This window comes from Pseudochaenichthys georgianus, chromosome 6 (genome assembly GCF_902827115.2).
Source record: "Pseudochaenichthys georgianus chromosome 6, fPseGeo1.2, whole genome shotgun sequence".
Classification (NCBI taxonomy): domain Eukaryota; kingdom Metazoa; phylum Chordata; class Actinopteri; order Perciformes; family Channichthyidae; genus Pseudochaenichthys; species Pseudochaenichthys georgianus.
Window position 1 is genome coordinate 8,186,314 of NC_047508.1, and position 18,217 is coordinate 8,204,530.

At 44.5% G+C, this 18,217-nt stretch overlaps 1 protein-coding gene across 1 annotated transcript in view; it reads left to right on the top strand.

Moving 5' to 3' along the window:
* The window catches only part of syt9b (synaptotagmin IXb), an 87,927-nt gene that overhangs the window by 67,917 nt on the left and 1,793 nt on the right, over positions 1-18,217 (top strand). Inside the window, exons 5-7 of the mRNA XM_034084376.2 lie at positions 6,822-6,942; positions 7,100-7,271; positions 8,344-8,473. Of these exons, the coding sequence (XP_033940267.1) occupies positions 6,822-6,942; positions 7,100-7,271; positions 8,344-8,473 (423 nt within the window). The remainder of the gene's footprint in view (positions 1-6,821; positions 6,943-7,099; positions 7,272-8,343; positions 8,474-18,217) is intronic.

Below are 18,217 nucleotides of genomic sequence, written 5' to 3' on the forward strand. Positions count from 1 at the left end.
GTATCTCCATATAATTATTGTAAAATAAACTCTTAAAAGGTAATAGACTACTATTACTGTGTAATACATGATTCAACTGTCACACATTGTTTGGGATTTTTGGTTTTTGTTGACAATTTCAGGATATATTTGAAAATTGAAACCCATTAATCTGATGCACTTTGAGAGCAACATAAATAGGATATAAATAGTGTGTGCTCATGTAACAATTGTGTGCATTTGTAAACAATTAAAATAGAAAGAAACTGATTGTATAATTATCAACAGTGAGTTCAGACGGCAAGGACGTTACATCTACACCTCACGTTGGAACCTGACAACCCCCGCCACTCCCCGTTGCAGCGAATTGTAACGCCCACAGACATAGCCGCCAGACACATTTACACTCCAGCTGTTTCCCCGCCAAAAGAGCGAGTCGCGGTGAAGTAATGCCCGGTATATGGCCAAGCCAGCTTCGCGGAGCTTGAGGTTGCACCCGCAGTCTGCACCCAGGAACGGCCGCCCCTAGCGGGAGAGTCCCTCCTCAAGCTCCCGATCCCGCACCGCAACCCACTTGGAGTATATACTGATTGGCGCTCACACGTTGTGAAGTGTAACTTTATACTTTGTTGTAGGCTCATATATATAAAACTAAACACAGCCACAAGTCACGGCATTAGGCTAAAACACTGACATTAATAATGAAGTTACTCACGTGCTAGTCTGTGTTCAATGCGTTCAAAACAGAACCTCAACTCATACAAAAACGTTTATGCAGATAAATCAAGTCAGCCCTTGTCTATCTCTGTATATTAAATGTTGACACTCTTAAGACTATCTCCTGGGCCAAGCTGCGACACGATTTTGCCACATTATGTCTGCAATAGTTAAGATAGCATTAGCTAACGTTAGCTAATGTTATCTTAACTAGCAAACATATAAACCTTGAGATTAAATACAACAAGACAGCAAAACGGTTGGGATGTTAATATGTACTCACCAAAGCAGTGTGCTAAGCACAAGATTCACTGTAATGCGACAATGACAATGACCATAGCGGCTAGCCATTGAGGAAACGTTCATCTGCTGCAGGGCAATGTTCCAGAAAGTTCCAGAACGTAACTTTGAGCGCCAAGTGGTCAAGGAGTGATCTGCGCATGTCATAATGTTCCCCATTTCCACTAACTTAGTTTTTCTAAATTAGCTCACATCAATTACATTGAGTTAGTTAGGTTTTTCGACCCCGCATTACAGCTTAATTATTTAAACTGAGTGTTGTTAACAAGTTAATAAAACATAAGTAAGGCTTACTTATTCATTCTTATTTAACACAATGTTAGGTTTTACAGTGTAGCCTGCGCCACGACGCATGCGTCATTCAAAATAAGCACCTCTTCTCGCTTCACCATAGCAAGGAGGGCCGTCTGGTGAGACATCTCACTTCATGTTACTCTGAGGCCTGGGGTTACGTAAGTAACCTATAGTTCTCATTCATAACACTCCGTTCGATGTCTCACTATGGGATAGCTCCCGTATTGCCAGACGAGCTTATCTCGAAGATCACCGATCAACCAGAATTTAACAGGTGGAGTCCCGACTCAACAAGGTACCCAGCACTGCTCGGGCCACGCTTGGAGCGGAGACGTCTATCCTGTAAAAGCGGACAAAAGTGAGCGGCGAAGACCAGCTTGCCGCTGCACAGATGTCTTGGATGGAAACACCCTTGAACAAAGCCCAGGATGTAGCCAGGCCCCGAGTCGAGTGAGCCCGCAGACCCGAAGGTGCTTGCAGATTCTGACTCGTATAGGCCAAAGCAATCGCCTCCACGATCCAGTGGGAGAGCCGTTGCTTAGTAACAGGCTTACCCTTGTGAGGTTTAGCCCAGGACACGAAGAGTTGGTCATTAAGACGAAGCTATTTTGATCTGTCCATATATGTGTGTAAAGCCCGGACTGGACACAACAGATCCTGCTGCTGCTCCCCGGAGGAAACCAGCTGCGGAGGAAATGCCTCAATGTCAATCGGGGTACACGAACCAACCACCTTTGGTGTAAAGGCAGGGTTGGGCAACACTCTCGTTTGCCCTGGGGCGAACTGAGTGCATGAGGGATGTACAGACAGTGCATGGATATCGCTGACCCGCTTGGCGGATGCCAGGGCCAGTAACAGCACTGTCTTGAGTGACAGATGTTTCATGTCAGCTCCTTCCAGGGGTTCAAATGGGGTCATTTTGAGCCCATTTAAAACCACTGCCAGGTCCCATAAGGGCACCAGCGACCTGGAGACAGGGAGGAGCCTGCGAGCTCCCTTCATAAAACGGCAGACCAAAGGATGTTGGCTAGCCGTCTTACCCTCAAAGCCCACATGGCATGCAGCAATAGCAGCCAGGTACACCTTGATCGTGGAGAAAGCTCTGTGTTTATCGATCAAGTCCTGTAGAAATGATAACATCACCCCGACAGGACATTGAAAAGAGATGTGTCCTTCTTGAAGGCACCACTCCTCAAACACCCTCCACTTACAGTCGTAAAGAGACCTGGTGGAGGAAGCTCTTGCACTCTGAATAGTGTTTATCACCTTCTGAGGGAGTCCCACTGTATTCAGATTGTACCACTCACGGGTCAGGCCCATAGTGCCTCGTGCTCTGGGCATGGGTAAAGGATCACCCCCCCCGCCTGAGACAATCTGTCCCTGCGTGGTGGGGGCTGCCATGGCTGCCCGCACAACAGCTGATATATCTCCGCCAGCCCGTACATTGCGGGCTAGGGCGGACACATCAGAGTAAGTGTGTGGCGTTGCTCTTTCACTCTGGCCGGAGTTAAGGGGAACAGAACCAGGGGTGGGAACGTGTACAGAGGACCCGGAGATCGATCGTGTACGAGTGCGTCCCCGCCTAACGGTGCGTTTAAATCGTGCATTAAAGAGAACAGCTGTCATTGAGCATTTTCTCCTCTTGCGAACAGACTTAACGCGGCTCCGCCATAACGCACCCACAGCGGACTCCCGATCCTTGGATGTGGAGTCCAGTCTGCATAGAGTGGTGCACCTCTGGACAGTAATTCTGTCCCGAGGTGCATAACTCCCGGTACCTGTGTCGCTCTCAGAGAGAGGAGACGTCTGCCGCTCCAAGGGATCAGTTTGTGTGCCAGTGTGTGTGACTGGAGACAACGCAACCTCCCCTGGCGGTTCATACACGATATCGTGTTGTCTGTCCTCACGAGGACATGGTGTCCTCTGAGAGAAGGCAGGAAGCGTTTTAGGGTGGGGAACACCGCTAAAAGCTCCGGGTAGTTTACATGTGCCCGCTGTAGGTCTCTGCTCTAGGGACCTCTCACCGGGCGACCTTCGTAAATACCCTATCAGCCTGTCTGACCTGCGTCCGTGGTGACCACCTTCCGTGAAAGGACAGCACCCGTAGGCGCGTCCCGCACCAGAAAAGTCGGGTGTAGTGCCACTACGCATTACATAATAACCAAAACTCTCTGCACGCCGTGGCGCGCGGGGTTTAGTTTTATTATGAGGCCCATGTTGAGTGGGTGCTTTACGAGGACATTTTTCCCCATAATCTGACTCCGCTCGGTGGGCATTATAGATAAAACCCTTCTTTCTAGGAGAGAGAGAACCTCTCTCTCCAGAATATGGGTTGACTCTCTCTGGGCATGTGAAAACAGATAAAGTATAACTGTTTTGAGAAGCCCAGGCAGATGTCGTGAGTATCTCCTGCTGTATGCTCCTTAGAGGCAGCTGAGATGACACGCTTACGGCTCCGGCCGGCACTGCGCATGCGCGTGACGGTGGTGCCTTCACATCTCCAGTCGGCACTGCGCCTGCGCGTGCCGGTGGTGCCTTTACAGCTCTAGCCGGCACTGCGCATGCGCGTGACGGTGGAGCCTTCACGACCCCAGCAGGTACTGTGCATACGCGTGACGGTAGTGCCCTTAAAGCCCCAACCGGCACTGCGCATGCGCGTGGTGGTGGTGCCTTCACAGACCCGTTTATTATCCGCCTTTTGAGAGAGGCCGTAGCTGCTCTCAGAAGGGGATTTATAGTTAACGGACTGTTTATTGTTTTTCTTTTCATTTTCTTGAGCTGCGCCCTTGGCCGAAGCCTGGATGCGTCAGCGGAAAATGGTTTATTTAAACAACAAAAATGTGACATGTGTTTTATGCGGACTTGAGGATGACGTTGACGGGACCTGGAGGTCTCCTTGGCGATTTCGGGCCACGGGATATCTAGCCTGGACGCAGCACGCTGACACACGGCCTGCAGGTCCATGCTTAGACAGGGCGAAGCTGGTGTGCTATCGCCCGGGAGAGCAGCCATCGCTCCCGGCTTTGCAGCCTGAGCCGATGACATGAAGATGTCGTCTTCCTGCTCATCCGAGTCAGACAGGAGGAACTCAGAGGCATCCTCTTCGTCCTCCATGTAGTCTATCTCTAGGACATCTTCCGCGGGTGAAATCATGGTGAGGTCCAGCCGGGAGCCCCAGCTTGGTAAAGTGTGGGGCCCCGTTCCCGTGTCTCTTGCCGGCACCGGGTCTCGGCCTGATATGGCGCGGGATTCCGGTTCTGCGGCTGCCGCTGTCGATGAGCCCCAGACCGACCCAGTGAGGGGCTCCATCTCTGCGGCGGACGCCCCCGTGTCTTGATTGCCAGCCGGCAAACCAGTGGACATGAGGGAGTCCCGTCCCGACAGGCTAGCTTGTTGTGCTAACCTTCGGCGGAGGCTCTTCATAGTGAAGCGGGCACAATGCCCGCACGAGCCGGGGTTGTCAATGGCCTCCTGGGCGTGTTCCAGCCTGAGGCAGGACGAACAGATCTGGTGTGAGTCTGTGCCTGACACTTTCAACCCGCAGCCGCAGAGCCGAGCCTCCGAGTTCCTGACTCCTCTGGTGTGAGGGAGAGAGGCGTCCATCTTATACGCTGCGTGGCGTGAAGAGGACCCGCTCGTAACAGGTACGTCGAGAGAAAAAATAGTTCCCAACCTGTCTTTAATCCGTAGAAAAAGGACGGTGTGGGTCTTTTTTCTCAAAGAATATTACCTGGTGTGGTAATATCCTTTTAATCCTTTTTCTCCTTCGTGGAAGAAAAAAGTAAAAAATCCGTCCTCGCTACCGTGGTGTCGGCAGTGAGGGAAAAAACAAGCTAGCAGCAGGTGTGTTGTTAGCTTGAACAATCAAAACCTTAGCTTAATTCCTGAGGAAGAATGGCGAGGTTGATTATAATACTAACTGGTGTGTTAGTACTATACTCTTCTGCGAGGCAGAATAGGGTAGCCGGCTAACGCCCGTCGACCAAAAATTAGCTTTTGGTTCAGTCTGTGGACTGTTAAGCTAGCCCAGCTACCATTAGAGATGTGCTCTGAAGCGAGAAGAGGTGTTTGAATGACGCATGCGTCGTGGCGCAGGCTACTTATAGGGGGTGATTTCCCCTGACGCTGACGTCAAGATCACCAGCCAATCAGGATTGGCGTAATGAGATTGATGCTTCTGTTTGCTCCGCGATGAGGCGCATCCCATAGTGAGACATCGAACGGAGTGTTATGCATGAGAACCAGAGTATCCCTTTGTGAGAAAATGCACCCATCACTCTCACACCATCACACGTTATTTTCAGATGTGTTAATTGGGAGATGAGCTTGGCATATGCATGACTGTGAATACGTTATGAAGGCAGGGATATTCTCATAGGCACACAGGAGTAGTTTTACCTGATGGCATATTTCACAAGTTTAACCAGATACTAATTTCAAGGGGCATAACGTTTCAAGTCCAGCTGGCACATCATTTCAATGCTTAAATCTTGACATACTTGTAATATGAGACATGCAGATTAATGATGAGTCATGCTGTTACTGAATGTTGCAGATGTGTTTTTCTACTGGAGGTGTTGCAGGCATGATCCATATAATTGTGTAACATTATAATGTGCCATCTGTTGAATCTACACATCGATTTCCAGGGCTTTCTTTGCCTTTGATTAAAATGCTTAACCTTAATCTCTTAACAAAGAAGTTATTGTCAAGCTTGACATTAAATCCAAAATCTTAAACTCATTGCTAACGTTGAAAGCTAAGTGGGTTGATTCTAATAATGACTGTCTGCATTTGGCATCAGCTGAGACTGTGGCAGGAGATGCAAATCCCTTACATGGCATGGCAGCTGGATTCTTGCGATATCACAAGGGATTTCTTCTGCTGTGTCAAAATATTGCTAGTTCTGTAATTACATATGCTGTTTTGAGTGCAGTATTGTGTCCTAATGTGAAGTATTGCAAAATGAAACACGAGTACCCGGATGGTGCACTCGTAATGGTAAAAAACTAAACACAATTGTAGACACTTCTCACACTCACATAAAACGCCATCTTGGCTACGTAACATTAACACAAATAAAAGTTTGACATGTGTTTTTTTGTTCACTATTTAAGTAACAAACCACTCTACTGGTGTCAAAAAGAAGCCACTGTTAATTTTATGGGGTTTATTTAGTGGTCCGAAATTATTTGGTTTACCGTGAATTTGCTAGCTAGCTAGTTAGCTATCATTGGCGATCTCCACTTCCAGTTAGGGCAGCCGTGTGCAACAACTACACGGTCAAAATTCACACACTGCACATGTGTTCACAGTACATGACATAGTGTGTACTAGGGGAAGTATCCAAATTGAGACACAGAAGACATATTTAAGGCAAAATAACAAAACTGAAATTGTTGGCAGCTTCAACTATGAAATTCCCTCAAGCCCCATTTCCCACTTGGACCACCATAAAATAATAGGCATAATTATTTGTGTTTTTTTGGTTTAGCAGTACTAATATATAAATGTAATATATTTCTTTACAGGACAATGTGGACCTAGGAGAACTGATGTTCTCATTGTGCTATCTCCCCACGGCGGGCAGGCTCACTATCACCATGATCAAAGCCAGAAATCTCAAAGCCATGGACATCACTGGAGCTTCAGGTGGGTGCTGACTGACACAGCAATGTTACCACTTAAACAAATATACACATGTGTTATTCTAGTGCTTTATTATTTTTGTGGATTCATAATAATTTGCGCATTATATGTCAAGACTTTCTGGCATCTTTATTGACCTTGGCGTGTTACTTTTCCCCAGATCCATATGTGAAAGTCTCCTTGATGTGTGAAGGCCGGAGGCTAAAGAAGAGGAAGACGTCAACCAAGCGCAACACTCTGAACCCGGTGTACAATGAAGCCATTGTGTTTGATGTTCCTCCTGAGAACATCGACCAGATCAGCCTGCTCATAGCTGTCATGGACTATGATCGGTTAGTAAGTAACCTAGGTACAGAGCCATTTAAGGTTTAATAAAATGGTTGGGCAACAACTTCCTTTCCATGTTCTTTGCAATTTGCTGTTATACTGTATGCTTCATTCCCAATTGCTGGGCAGAGCAAACTCAATTGTATTGTGCCGATGTTCATGTTTGGTATTCCTCCCAAAAAGTTACTTGAGATCCTGAAAGCGCCATTATTGTTTCTTACTATCTGGGCATTTGACATTTTGAGCATGTGGCTATGTAGCTACATAGCGGCTTTTCGAACAAATTGAAATAAAAACACTGTTTTAAAACTATTTTATGAACAGAAGTTGTAGAATAATGATACAAATTTGCAGCACCAAAACTTATTGTACCTACATATTAGTTTGATATACAGCACACATACAATACGATATACTTTATTGTCCCTGTAAGGACATTTGTTCTGGACTCCATTCTGCAGTTACGCATACATGTACGTATACAAACATAAAAATACATACACATATACAGACGCACATACTGACAATGGGGTGCACAACCCTCATGGCCAACATTTAAAAGTATATTACATCACATGTTATTGTTAAGAAGCTTAATGGACATGGAGGAATGAGTGCTTATAGCGGTTCAGCCTGCTCTTGGGAACCCTGAATCTTCTACCAGACGGTAGGAGCTGGAATTCTGGGTGGAGTATGTGGGTGGGATCAGACACAATTTTGTTTGCCTTTCTAATAATGGACTGCTCGAATATGTTTTGGAGAGATGGATGTTTTTCGACCCCCATAATTTTCAAAGCAGTCTGTAACAGGTGAGCGATCTGTGACTTTGACTGCACTGTCAAGTTACCATACCAGGCAGTGATACCATATCTTATGATGCTCTCCAACACTGCATGATAAAACAGTAACATGAACTTCTGCTCGACTCCGTAAGCCCAGAGTCTACGCAAGAAATACAATTGCTGTTGAAGTCTAGAGCACAGGCCTTCAACATGCACCCTCCAGCTGAGTGTATTATCTAGAAGGATTTATTGATGCAACAATTGTATCCATGTCTTCTTCTTTTCTGTTTCGCAGGGTTGGACACAATGAAGTGATCGGAGTATGCAGGGTGGGTAATGAGGCAGAGAGCCTGGGGCGAGACCACTGGAGTGAGATGCTGTCATACCCACGGAAACCCATTGCACACTGGCACCCACTCATAGAGGTACGGGGCCAACTTGTGTATCAGTACAATACATTCCCTTAGAAACACTGTAACAACAAAGCAACTATTGTCAAGTAAAGATCATCTTCATGCAATCATCTAGATACAACCATGCTAGCATCTTTGGACGGCTGAACAGTGGTGTGCTTTGAGCTAAATGCTTCATACCAACATTCTTAAAATGACAATGCTAACATGCTTTAGCAGGTATAATGTTAACCATGTTCACTATCTTAGTTTAGCATGTCAGCATGCTTCAATTAGCTAAGACAACAATTCAGGCTGATGGACATGTTGATGGTTTAAAAATATTGGATCTGATAATGGCGCTATCTAAAGAAAGCCAAATCATCAAAGTGATAACAATTCCTCCTACGAAGAACAAGAAATGTCTAAACCAGGTATTACCACTAGGAACTTAGTAATGTCACACAAATGTAAACCCTGTAGTTCCAGAGGACAATATCTTTTATCAACAAAGTCATTAGGATTCATCCTCTGGGGACTATGAACTAGGGGTGTAACGGTTCACATAAGTCACGGTTCGGTTCGTACCTCGGTTTGGGGGTCACGGTTCGGTACAACAAGAAAAAGCAAAAAAAAGTCCCAAATGCGTAATTCCAGGTTTGTTGTTATTTATTTTTGAACAGTAGTGCAAGTTTCAGTTTCAAAATAAGGAACTCTGACATTTTGAATAATTAACTGTATTAAACAGTTAAAAACAAACCACAAACAGTACCACACACTCAGATGGCCATATTATCTATAATGGCTGATGTCAAACTAAAAGGTTTCATCAAGCTGTAAAACTAAAAAGAATGTCTTGAAAATATTACATCATAAATAATAAGAAAGTGTTTCCAGAGCGCAAAGTCGTTGAAAAACATTATGCCAAAAGCTTCCGTTATTTATTTTGGTTTCACGGCTCTCATGTCTTCTTAAAAACAGCGGGGATCAGCTGTTGAACTGCTGTTGTCTTTTGCCGGACTCCGGTGATTGGCAAATCTGGGTGATGCCTTCTGGTATGATTTAGCATGTTTGACGTGTGTTACCATTAGCATACCGCACCGCTATCGAACAACGCCGACACACCGTCCTCGTCCGATCCACCACTCGCACACTTCATCGTTATTGTAGTCCACAGGGAACCCGAAATGTTCCCACACAGCTGATTTAAAAGAAGCAGGTGGGTTCTAGCTCCTGTGTGTTATCTGAAATCGCCATACTAACTTTTCTTCTTCTTGTATTTAGTTCGTTTTGTTGTTGTTTCTTCTTGTTCTTCATTTGTTGTTTAAGGGCGGCTGGCAGCTTGTAGGCGCAATACCGCCCCCTGGATTATATATAGTGTAGTGGATACTGCCCTGAATGACAGACTTTTTTCCCACTCGTAAAAAAAAAGGCGTATTCGCCATGTGACTGCATGTGCCGAACCGTGACGTCCGAACCGTAACGGTACGGGACGAATACGGATACCGTTACACCCCTACTATGAACGTATAATAACGTTTTTGTGCTTATCATCTTATAGTTGTCAAGACATTTCACTAGAAGGTCTCATGGTAGTCATTTGTCATCTTCTGAAGAACCTACATGTCTGTTTAAATGTATGACAATCCAGCCATATTTGTATAGATTGTTCAATCTGGAAAAAAGTGGTGGACTAAATAAACCAGTGGCCACTAGCATGACTAAAAATCTGGTATGTTAGAGTGACCGTTCACTGCCGGATGTCTGTGCAAATGAAAACGTCTTAAGATGTTCCATGCAATAGCTTAGAGGTAAAGACACTTATAGGTTTGATTTCATGTACAGGGATCAAAATTGAAGTGCTCAGGCTCATTGTCGAAACAATACAGCCATTCACTCATTACCAGGCTAATTTAGCACAATTATCAAGTAACATGACTTACTTGTGTAGGTTTATTTAAAGAATATATACACAAAAAGTTCAGGCGAGGTGAACATTTAAATGGGAAAAAACGTACAGTTGAGTATTCAAAAACTATAGATTACTTACGTAACCCCAGTTCTCAGAGTAACATGTAGTGAGATGTCTCACTATGGGATGCCCCTCATCGCGGAGCAAACAGAAGCATCAATCTCATTACACCAATCCTGATTGGCTGGTGATCTTGACGTCAGCGTCAGTGGAATCCACCCCCTAAAAGTAGCTTGCGCTACGTCGCATGCATCATTCAAAATAAGCACCTCTTCACGCTTCACCAGTTCTCTGGTGAGACATCTCACTACATGTTACTCTGAGTACTGGGGTTACGTAAGTAACCTATAGTTCTCATTCATAACACTCCATTTGATGTCTCACTATGGGATATTGTAGCTCCCGTATTGCCAGACGAGCTTATCTCGAAATTCACCAAACCAACCAACAGGTAGAGCTCTGACTCAACAAGGTGCCCAGCACTGCTCGGGCCACACTAGGAGCAGAGACGTCTAGCCTGTAAAAGCGGACAAAAGTGAGCGGCGAGGACCAGCTCGCTGCTGCACAAAGTCTTGGATGGAAACACCCTTGAGCAAAGCCCAGTATGTAGCCAGACCACAAGCTCAATCTCTTCGGCGGACGCCCCCGCGTCTTGGTTGCCAGCCGGCAAATCAACGGACATGAGGGGGTCCTGTCCCGACAAGCTAGCTTGGTTTGCTAACCGTCGGCGGAGGCTCTTTATGGTGAAACGGGCACAATACCCGCACGAGTCAATAGCCTCCTGGGCGTGTTCCAGCCCGAGGCAGGACGAGCAGACCTGGTGTGAGTCTGTGCCTGATATTTTCAACCTGCAGCCACAGAGTCGAACCTCCGAGTTCCTGACTCCTCTGGTGTGTGGGAGAGAGGCGTCCATCTTGTTCGTGGCGTGGAGAGGACCCGCTCGTAACAGGTACGTCGTCGAGAAAAAAGTGTTACCAACCTGTCTTTAATCCGGAGAAAAAGAGGACGGTGTAGGTCTTTTTTCTCAAAGAATATTAACTGGAGTGTTAATATTCTTTTAATCCTTTCCTCCTCCGTGAGAAAGAGAAAAGAAAAAACATCCTTGCTACTGTGGTGTCGGTAGTGAGGGAAAGCAAACTAGCGACAGGTGTGTTGCTAGCTTTAAAAAATCAAAACCTTACCTTAATTCCCGAGGAAGAAACGGTGAGGTCGATTATAATACTAAATGGTGTGTTAGTATTAGCAGTCTTGTTGCGAAGCAGGAAGGGTAGCCGGCGAGCGCCCGTCGACCGAAATTTAGATTTGGGTTCAGTCTGTGGACTGTTAAGCTTGCCCGGCTACCATAGAGATGTGCTCTGAAGCGAGAAGAGGTGTTTGAATGACGCATGCGACGTAGCGCAAGCTACTTAAAGGGGGTGGATTCCCCTGACGCTGACGTCAAGATCACCAGCCAATCAGGATTGGCGTAATGAGATTGATGCTTCTGTTTGCTCCGCGATGAGGCGCATCCCATAGTGAGACATCGAACGGAGTGTTATGAATGAGAACTGTCTTGATTCAAAACAGACATTTTGAAGCACATAAATAGTCAATTACATAACAAGAATACTGCATAACCCTCTTTATACGTGACCTGTTTAGTTGGGATTGCCAAAACAGAAGCACCTAGCTCACACACACACACACACACACACACACACACACACACACACACACACACACACACACACACACACACACACACACACACTACATTCAGTGAGCTGTTTCTATTTTTGAATTCCCTGCCCACACTCATTAAAAAAACAGAGCGTGCTAAAACAGATGCTGGACTGATTCATGTTAATTTATGTCGGGTTGTCAAAGCTAAATCTATTGGTATTCAGCCGAAGCACTCAGAATATAAAATGCTTCAAAATGGGTGTTTGGGTAAATGTAACGTCTATCATGAGCTATAACACGCATTAGCATCCGCTGTCTCTTATGTGTCCTTTATCTGAAAGAATTTGAAGATTAATTTCAGGTTTGCTAAGAGGTTAGGCGTGTTTAGCATTCCTTTGTAAATGAAATAGACATTGGCTAGCTTGTTGGATGGTAACATGAAGACTGTTGACTTAGACATCATTATCTTGACAGGGATATTGTATGCAAGCCCCTTCCTTATAAAGCTAAACAAATTACACACAATGACATGCTGTGTAAAACAAGATAACTTGTATATAAAGTGAGTGGAACAAGGGGGAACCAAATGGATTTTTCATCTGAAAGGAGCGGACAGTGTGAGCTGTATTACTGGTGTTGTTTCCTGGTTGCTGCGTGGGGTCTGCGAGACAGCGAGACAGCGAGACAGCGCGAAACTCAGCCTGAGCACCATGGACGAGGGAAGGGGGGGGTGCTGAGGGGGCTGCAGCACCCCCATCTGCGACGCTCCACTAGCACCTGCACCCCCAAAGCGCGCCACAGTTTCACTGCTGAGAGTGTGTGTGTGTGAGGAGCTCCACAGATTGGTCCATTTGGGTCAACGTTATGTCACTTGGTTCCCGGGAGAAAAAAATGAAAAAAGACAAATCTCCATCGAGGCGTTCTGGGGCAGCATAGACAGGTATTTTCTGTTTTAGAGTTTTACTCGCGACACGGTGTACTTTGAGGGTTTGTGACTTTGCAGACCGTTTACATGCAGACAAAGCTACATAACACACAAGGGGACGGGTAATAACCAGAAAAGGATGACATGGGACCTTTAAGAGAAGGCAATAGGAAACAAAGCACATGTAGTAGTATTTTAAGTTTTACAGGCAGTTGAAGCTCTTTTTAAGTCCCATCACATGGTTATCTCATTTAGTTGCAACCTGAGACCATGATTTTTCCCATTTTCCCATCAGTGTGTTTTACTAAGGAGTGCATCAAGCTGCAGAAGTAAATGGATGTTAGCTTTCACACTGTAATACCAGAGGAGTTGCAGTATTGGTTGTTGGTCAGTGACCCTGATATCGCCACTAACGGTGAAGCTAAAAGAGCTCTCTTGTGCTCTCGAGGGCCATTTGTATAGCACTAAAGCAGACACAAACACACACACAGGTTCTGTCAGACACTCTCCAGTAGCCGTGTCTTATCTGAGGCCATTAGCAGCAGCACTGGGCTACAACAGGGCCTCAGATTCTCAGATCCAGGCTAATGGCTTATTTATGTTTCTTTAAAAGATCCTTAAGTCCTGAGGGAACCTGGCCATCGGGATATGTCACTTAATCTATCTCTCTCTCTCTCTCTCTCACACACACACACACACACACACACACACACACACACACACACACACACACACACACACACACCACACACACACACACACACACACACACACACACACACACACACACACACACACACACACACACACACACACAGAAAGAACTACATGACAAAGTGGTGAGAGAAATCATAGCTTTCATTTATTATAAACTCCCAGCTTAGTTTTGATGATTTCTGAATTATTGTCATGAAGACTAAGCTGGTGTCATGGAGAGCTGCTGTGATTGCCCTCCGTATAATGTGCGATACACAGGGCGTATTCTTATATGATAGTATTCTTGCTGTCCTTATCATATTGCAAGCACTACCTGTTCCTACGTTGGTGATCTTGTGCACTCACACTCCTGTGCAACTTCAAGAAACTGGCTATAAAATGCTTCAGCCGAATGCCTTTCCTCCATTTTCATCACACCTAAGAAACAAGAGCAGTTTCCATTTTCCATTTTGGCGTGGTAGAAATCTGGGCTGGAATTACAGGACAAAGTCTGGGTCAAATGTTGGAATCTGATTCACTTTTTTCCTAGCCCTAATATTTCTAAAAAACTTTCGGTCTGCATATTGGTGATATGCAGACAGAAAGTATTCCGACACAACAACAAGTCTACTGTATGCCTCGCGCTCACATACACATGCAGTCTTATTATCAGCTTGAGGCTTTTATGCCGTTTCTGCCGAGATTGAGTTAACCTCACTCACCCTCTGACACAGTCTGACAGAATTAATAATTCTCCGACTTGATTTCTTCAGACAAGACTGTAAACACATCCACACAAGGCTAGCACCAACGACACAATGCTATTGAATTCCCCAGGGTCATTGCAAGCATCAAGCTGATGCTATTGAGCGGAAAGCAAAGGAAAATAAAAAAGCAGAAAGCTTGGTTGCCTCCATTTTGCCTGACATGTAGTCTGTTCGCAAGCCAACTTTTGGTATCATTTCTGATATTTAAAAAATGTCTTAACGTCTTGCCACACCAGAAAGGAAGCATTAATTGAATTTATCAACTTTGCCCCAGGAGTTTGAGCTGATGGCAATCTGTTTGACCAACAGCAAATTGACTTGACATAGCTGAGCTTTGCAGGAACAAAGGAAAATCCGAAATGGAAGAAGCTTTTTAGCTGTGTGGCATTATTTACTTTTTTAAACCTTTTCTGTCCACTGCCGTACAAGAAATAAACACTTTCAGGCAGTTATGAAGCAGCAATCAATACAATAAATACTACTTTTGAGTAAACTTGGGAATTTGTTGACCCATTAACAATTGAGCTGACAAGCTTGCTAAGTGACGGTCAGTGGCGGCTCCAGAGTATTTGTGTTGAGTAATCTATGGTAGGGCTAACCCATACAGTGGTGGGGCTCAAGTCAGGATTTGCAATGTAATTAAATACACACTATATCGCCCCCCTTGACAGTGAAACGCCACGCGTGAGGTTTAGATTACTTCCCGGTCTCAATCAAAATTGAACTGTATGAAATAAAAAGGCACATTTGTCTTGTAGTAAATACAAAGGGCGACGTGGAGCCAATCCTGCAATTTTCCCCCAAGTGAAAAAGTCGACATGCTGAAAACCCAACCCCTGCAGGGGGGTCTGGGGGGATTCTCCCCCAGAAGATTTTTTGAAATACTAACAAAAAAAATGAACTTTCTGGTTGTCTCTTGAGAAGAAAAAAATCTATTACTACACGACATATTTAGAAAAAATGAATGCCATTTTTGTGTTTTGTTACTTTGTTCTGAAAGCTGAACCTGCTGCTCCTCACACAGAGAAGAGGGAAGAGGCTGAATGAATTACTTTACATTGTGGATAAGGGTGGATAGCCCCCATTGTTCTGTGTGTCAAAATGAAAGACAGCCCACACACCTATCAATCATCAAACCGTGGGGTCTTATTTCGATTTCTATCAACACGTAATGTTGTATCCATGGATGTATAAAGAGAAGTTCTACCGCAAAATGATTCTCCGTCGGGACTGCGTGTGGCAGCAACACCAGGCCGTTATCGTGATTCTGATTGGCCAGAAGACATTAGCAAAGATGTTTTATTGAGAAGATGATCACAACGTGACAACAGTTTTCAAAACAGTTTCTAGTCTTCGGTATTTCCAGACAAGTGGCTACTGAAATCAATCTTACTAACTGCTGTCTGTGCAATTTACTCGGCGCGAGTTGGCGGACTTTTTTTTCATGGTGGGGCTAAGCCATTTCTTGGTATGGCTGTAGCCTACCCCAGCCATACCCTGGTGATAGTTAAGAAGCACTTAGCAATATTGTTAACTCCAGTGTTGTAGTCAAGTCACCAAATCACGAGTCCAAGTCACTCTTGAGTCACCACTCTAGGAGTCCGAGTCCAAGTCCGAGTCACCAAGGGAGAGTCGTGGTCGAGTCCGAGTCCATGTCCGAGTCACCCAAGGAGTGTCCGAGTCCAGTCCGAGTCATCATTACCTATGTTCAAGTCCGAGTCGAAGTCCGAGTCACCTAAGAAGAGTCCAAGTCAGGTCCGAGTCACAAGTCTTCATGTATTAATCTTCGTGGACATATGTGTTGAAATGTAGCTGCTCCTCTACATTGCTTTTATCCTGTCATGTTATACTAATCTGTCTATTGAACTGCTGTGAAGCGAGTTTGGCTACAATTCTTGTAATAGGTGCTATACAAATATAAAGCTTATTACTAATATTAATATTATTATTATTATTCTAAATGACCTTTAATATGTCTAACTATATTTAAAATGAGTTACCTTTTAGAGAAGTGATTATATTTGTATGCCAATATTTTCCTATGGTAAAGTTTTCGTTTTGCACTTTTATTTTGATAGTAATAAGATCGGGACTCTTATTTTGAAGGAACTTTTACCATTACATCGATTTAGCCCCAGAAAGCACATGGCTACTGAGCATGCAAAATGACATAATTCCGCATGTTAAGCAGCCATGTGCTTTCGTGTTATCGGCTGAATCTTTATTTATTGATTCGATCACGTTACTCTGATGATAGTGTTAAAGACAGCCATGTCTGAACTCGATCCTTAGAGTAATGTGTTACGGAGCCTTCTCTTCAATATTGTTTCCACATAACGAGCATTTTGCACTGCTCTTTTCCAATGTGGAAGCAGAATGTGTGAAAGCATACAGCACGATGCGGGGTGTGTCTCTAGACATCTCTAGACTGGAATAGCAGGGCCCTGGCGCATGCCAGGATAGAGGACACTCCAGAGAAAACTTGCTCGAGTCCGAGTCCAAGTCAGAGCGTCAATGTACAAGTCGAGTCCTAGTCATCGTGGGGGGGGAAATTCACGAGTCCGAGTCCAAGTCAGAGCGTCAATGTACAAGTCGAGTCCGAGTCATCGTGGGGGGGAAAATTCACGAGTCCGAGTCCAAGTCAGCGTACGCGAGAATTCACGAGTCCAAGTCCAGTCGCGTCAATCAGTGCGCGAGTCCGAGTCGAGTCACGAGTTCCGAAAATCGACACTCGAGTCCGAGTACTCCATCTCTGGAACTCAGATAGCTTTAATAAAACATCTTAAATGAATGAAATGATGAACAGTCCTTATAACAAAATGTAAATTGGGAGAGGACAGAAAAAAATGCTTGGGGAATTATTGTGACTTGTGCTAGCAGCGTAAGTTTCCTACTAAACTATTGCAGTGGGCCAGCATGCACAATAGCAGAGCAATACATATGGAATTAAGTTTTTATAATTTGTTCATGTTTATTGTTGTTATGATCTGTGATTACAACCCCACACAATTGAACAAAGCAGTCATTTAATTTGACAACATTTCTATTAATAGAATATATTATCAATCAATATATTATTTTTTACAGCCCAATATAAGCAAATAAAACCCTTTGTCTTTAGACCCTTTCAACATTAACAAGAACAAACTTGGAAAGTAGGCTACACCGAAAAATCTATTAACATTTAGTTTAAAAGCTGGTAGCTATAAATTACCATTGTGCCCATTGTTGTTCTACAAAATATACATTACTGTGACATGATTTACATTTAATGAGTGGACATGCAGGTTACTTATTCAGTGGTTTTAATTGGTTTGTCACCACTTGATTCCAGTATATATTCTAAATTGGAAATGTGGGGGAAACTTCTGAAGCAATTGGAAACAGGACTCTGATACCTCATTCACACCAACGGTGTTTCAGGGGCGGTTCGGAGCTGGAGCTTGAAAAGTTTTTCCTGTTCACAATGCAGCGGAGCAGCATCTTAGCTCCGGAATCCGGTTCATTTCAAGCACCAACAAATTTAAGAGAGATAGCAGCAATACCCAAGGCCGTATACCTATGCCATGGGAAAGGAGACAGTGAGAGGAGAAAATGATGAACTGTGTCAAAGGTTGAATACCTAAGCAAATTATTCCCCAACAGGAAACATAGAAGAAAAGCATTCTATCTCCAAATGGAAGACATTTTCTTAAGATTTTTTAAATCCACTGGATTTAGCTCAAGATATACATTGGCTCCTCTCCCATCCCAAT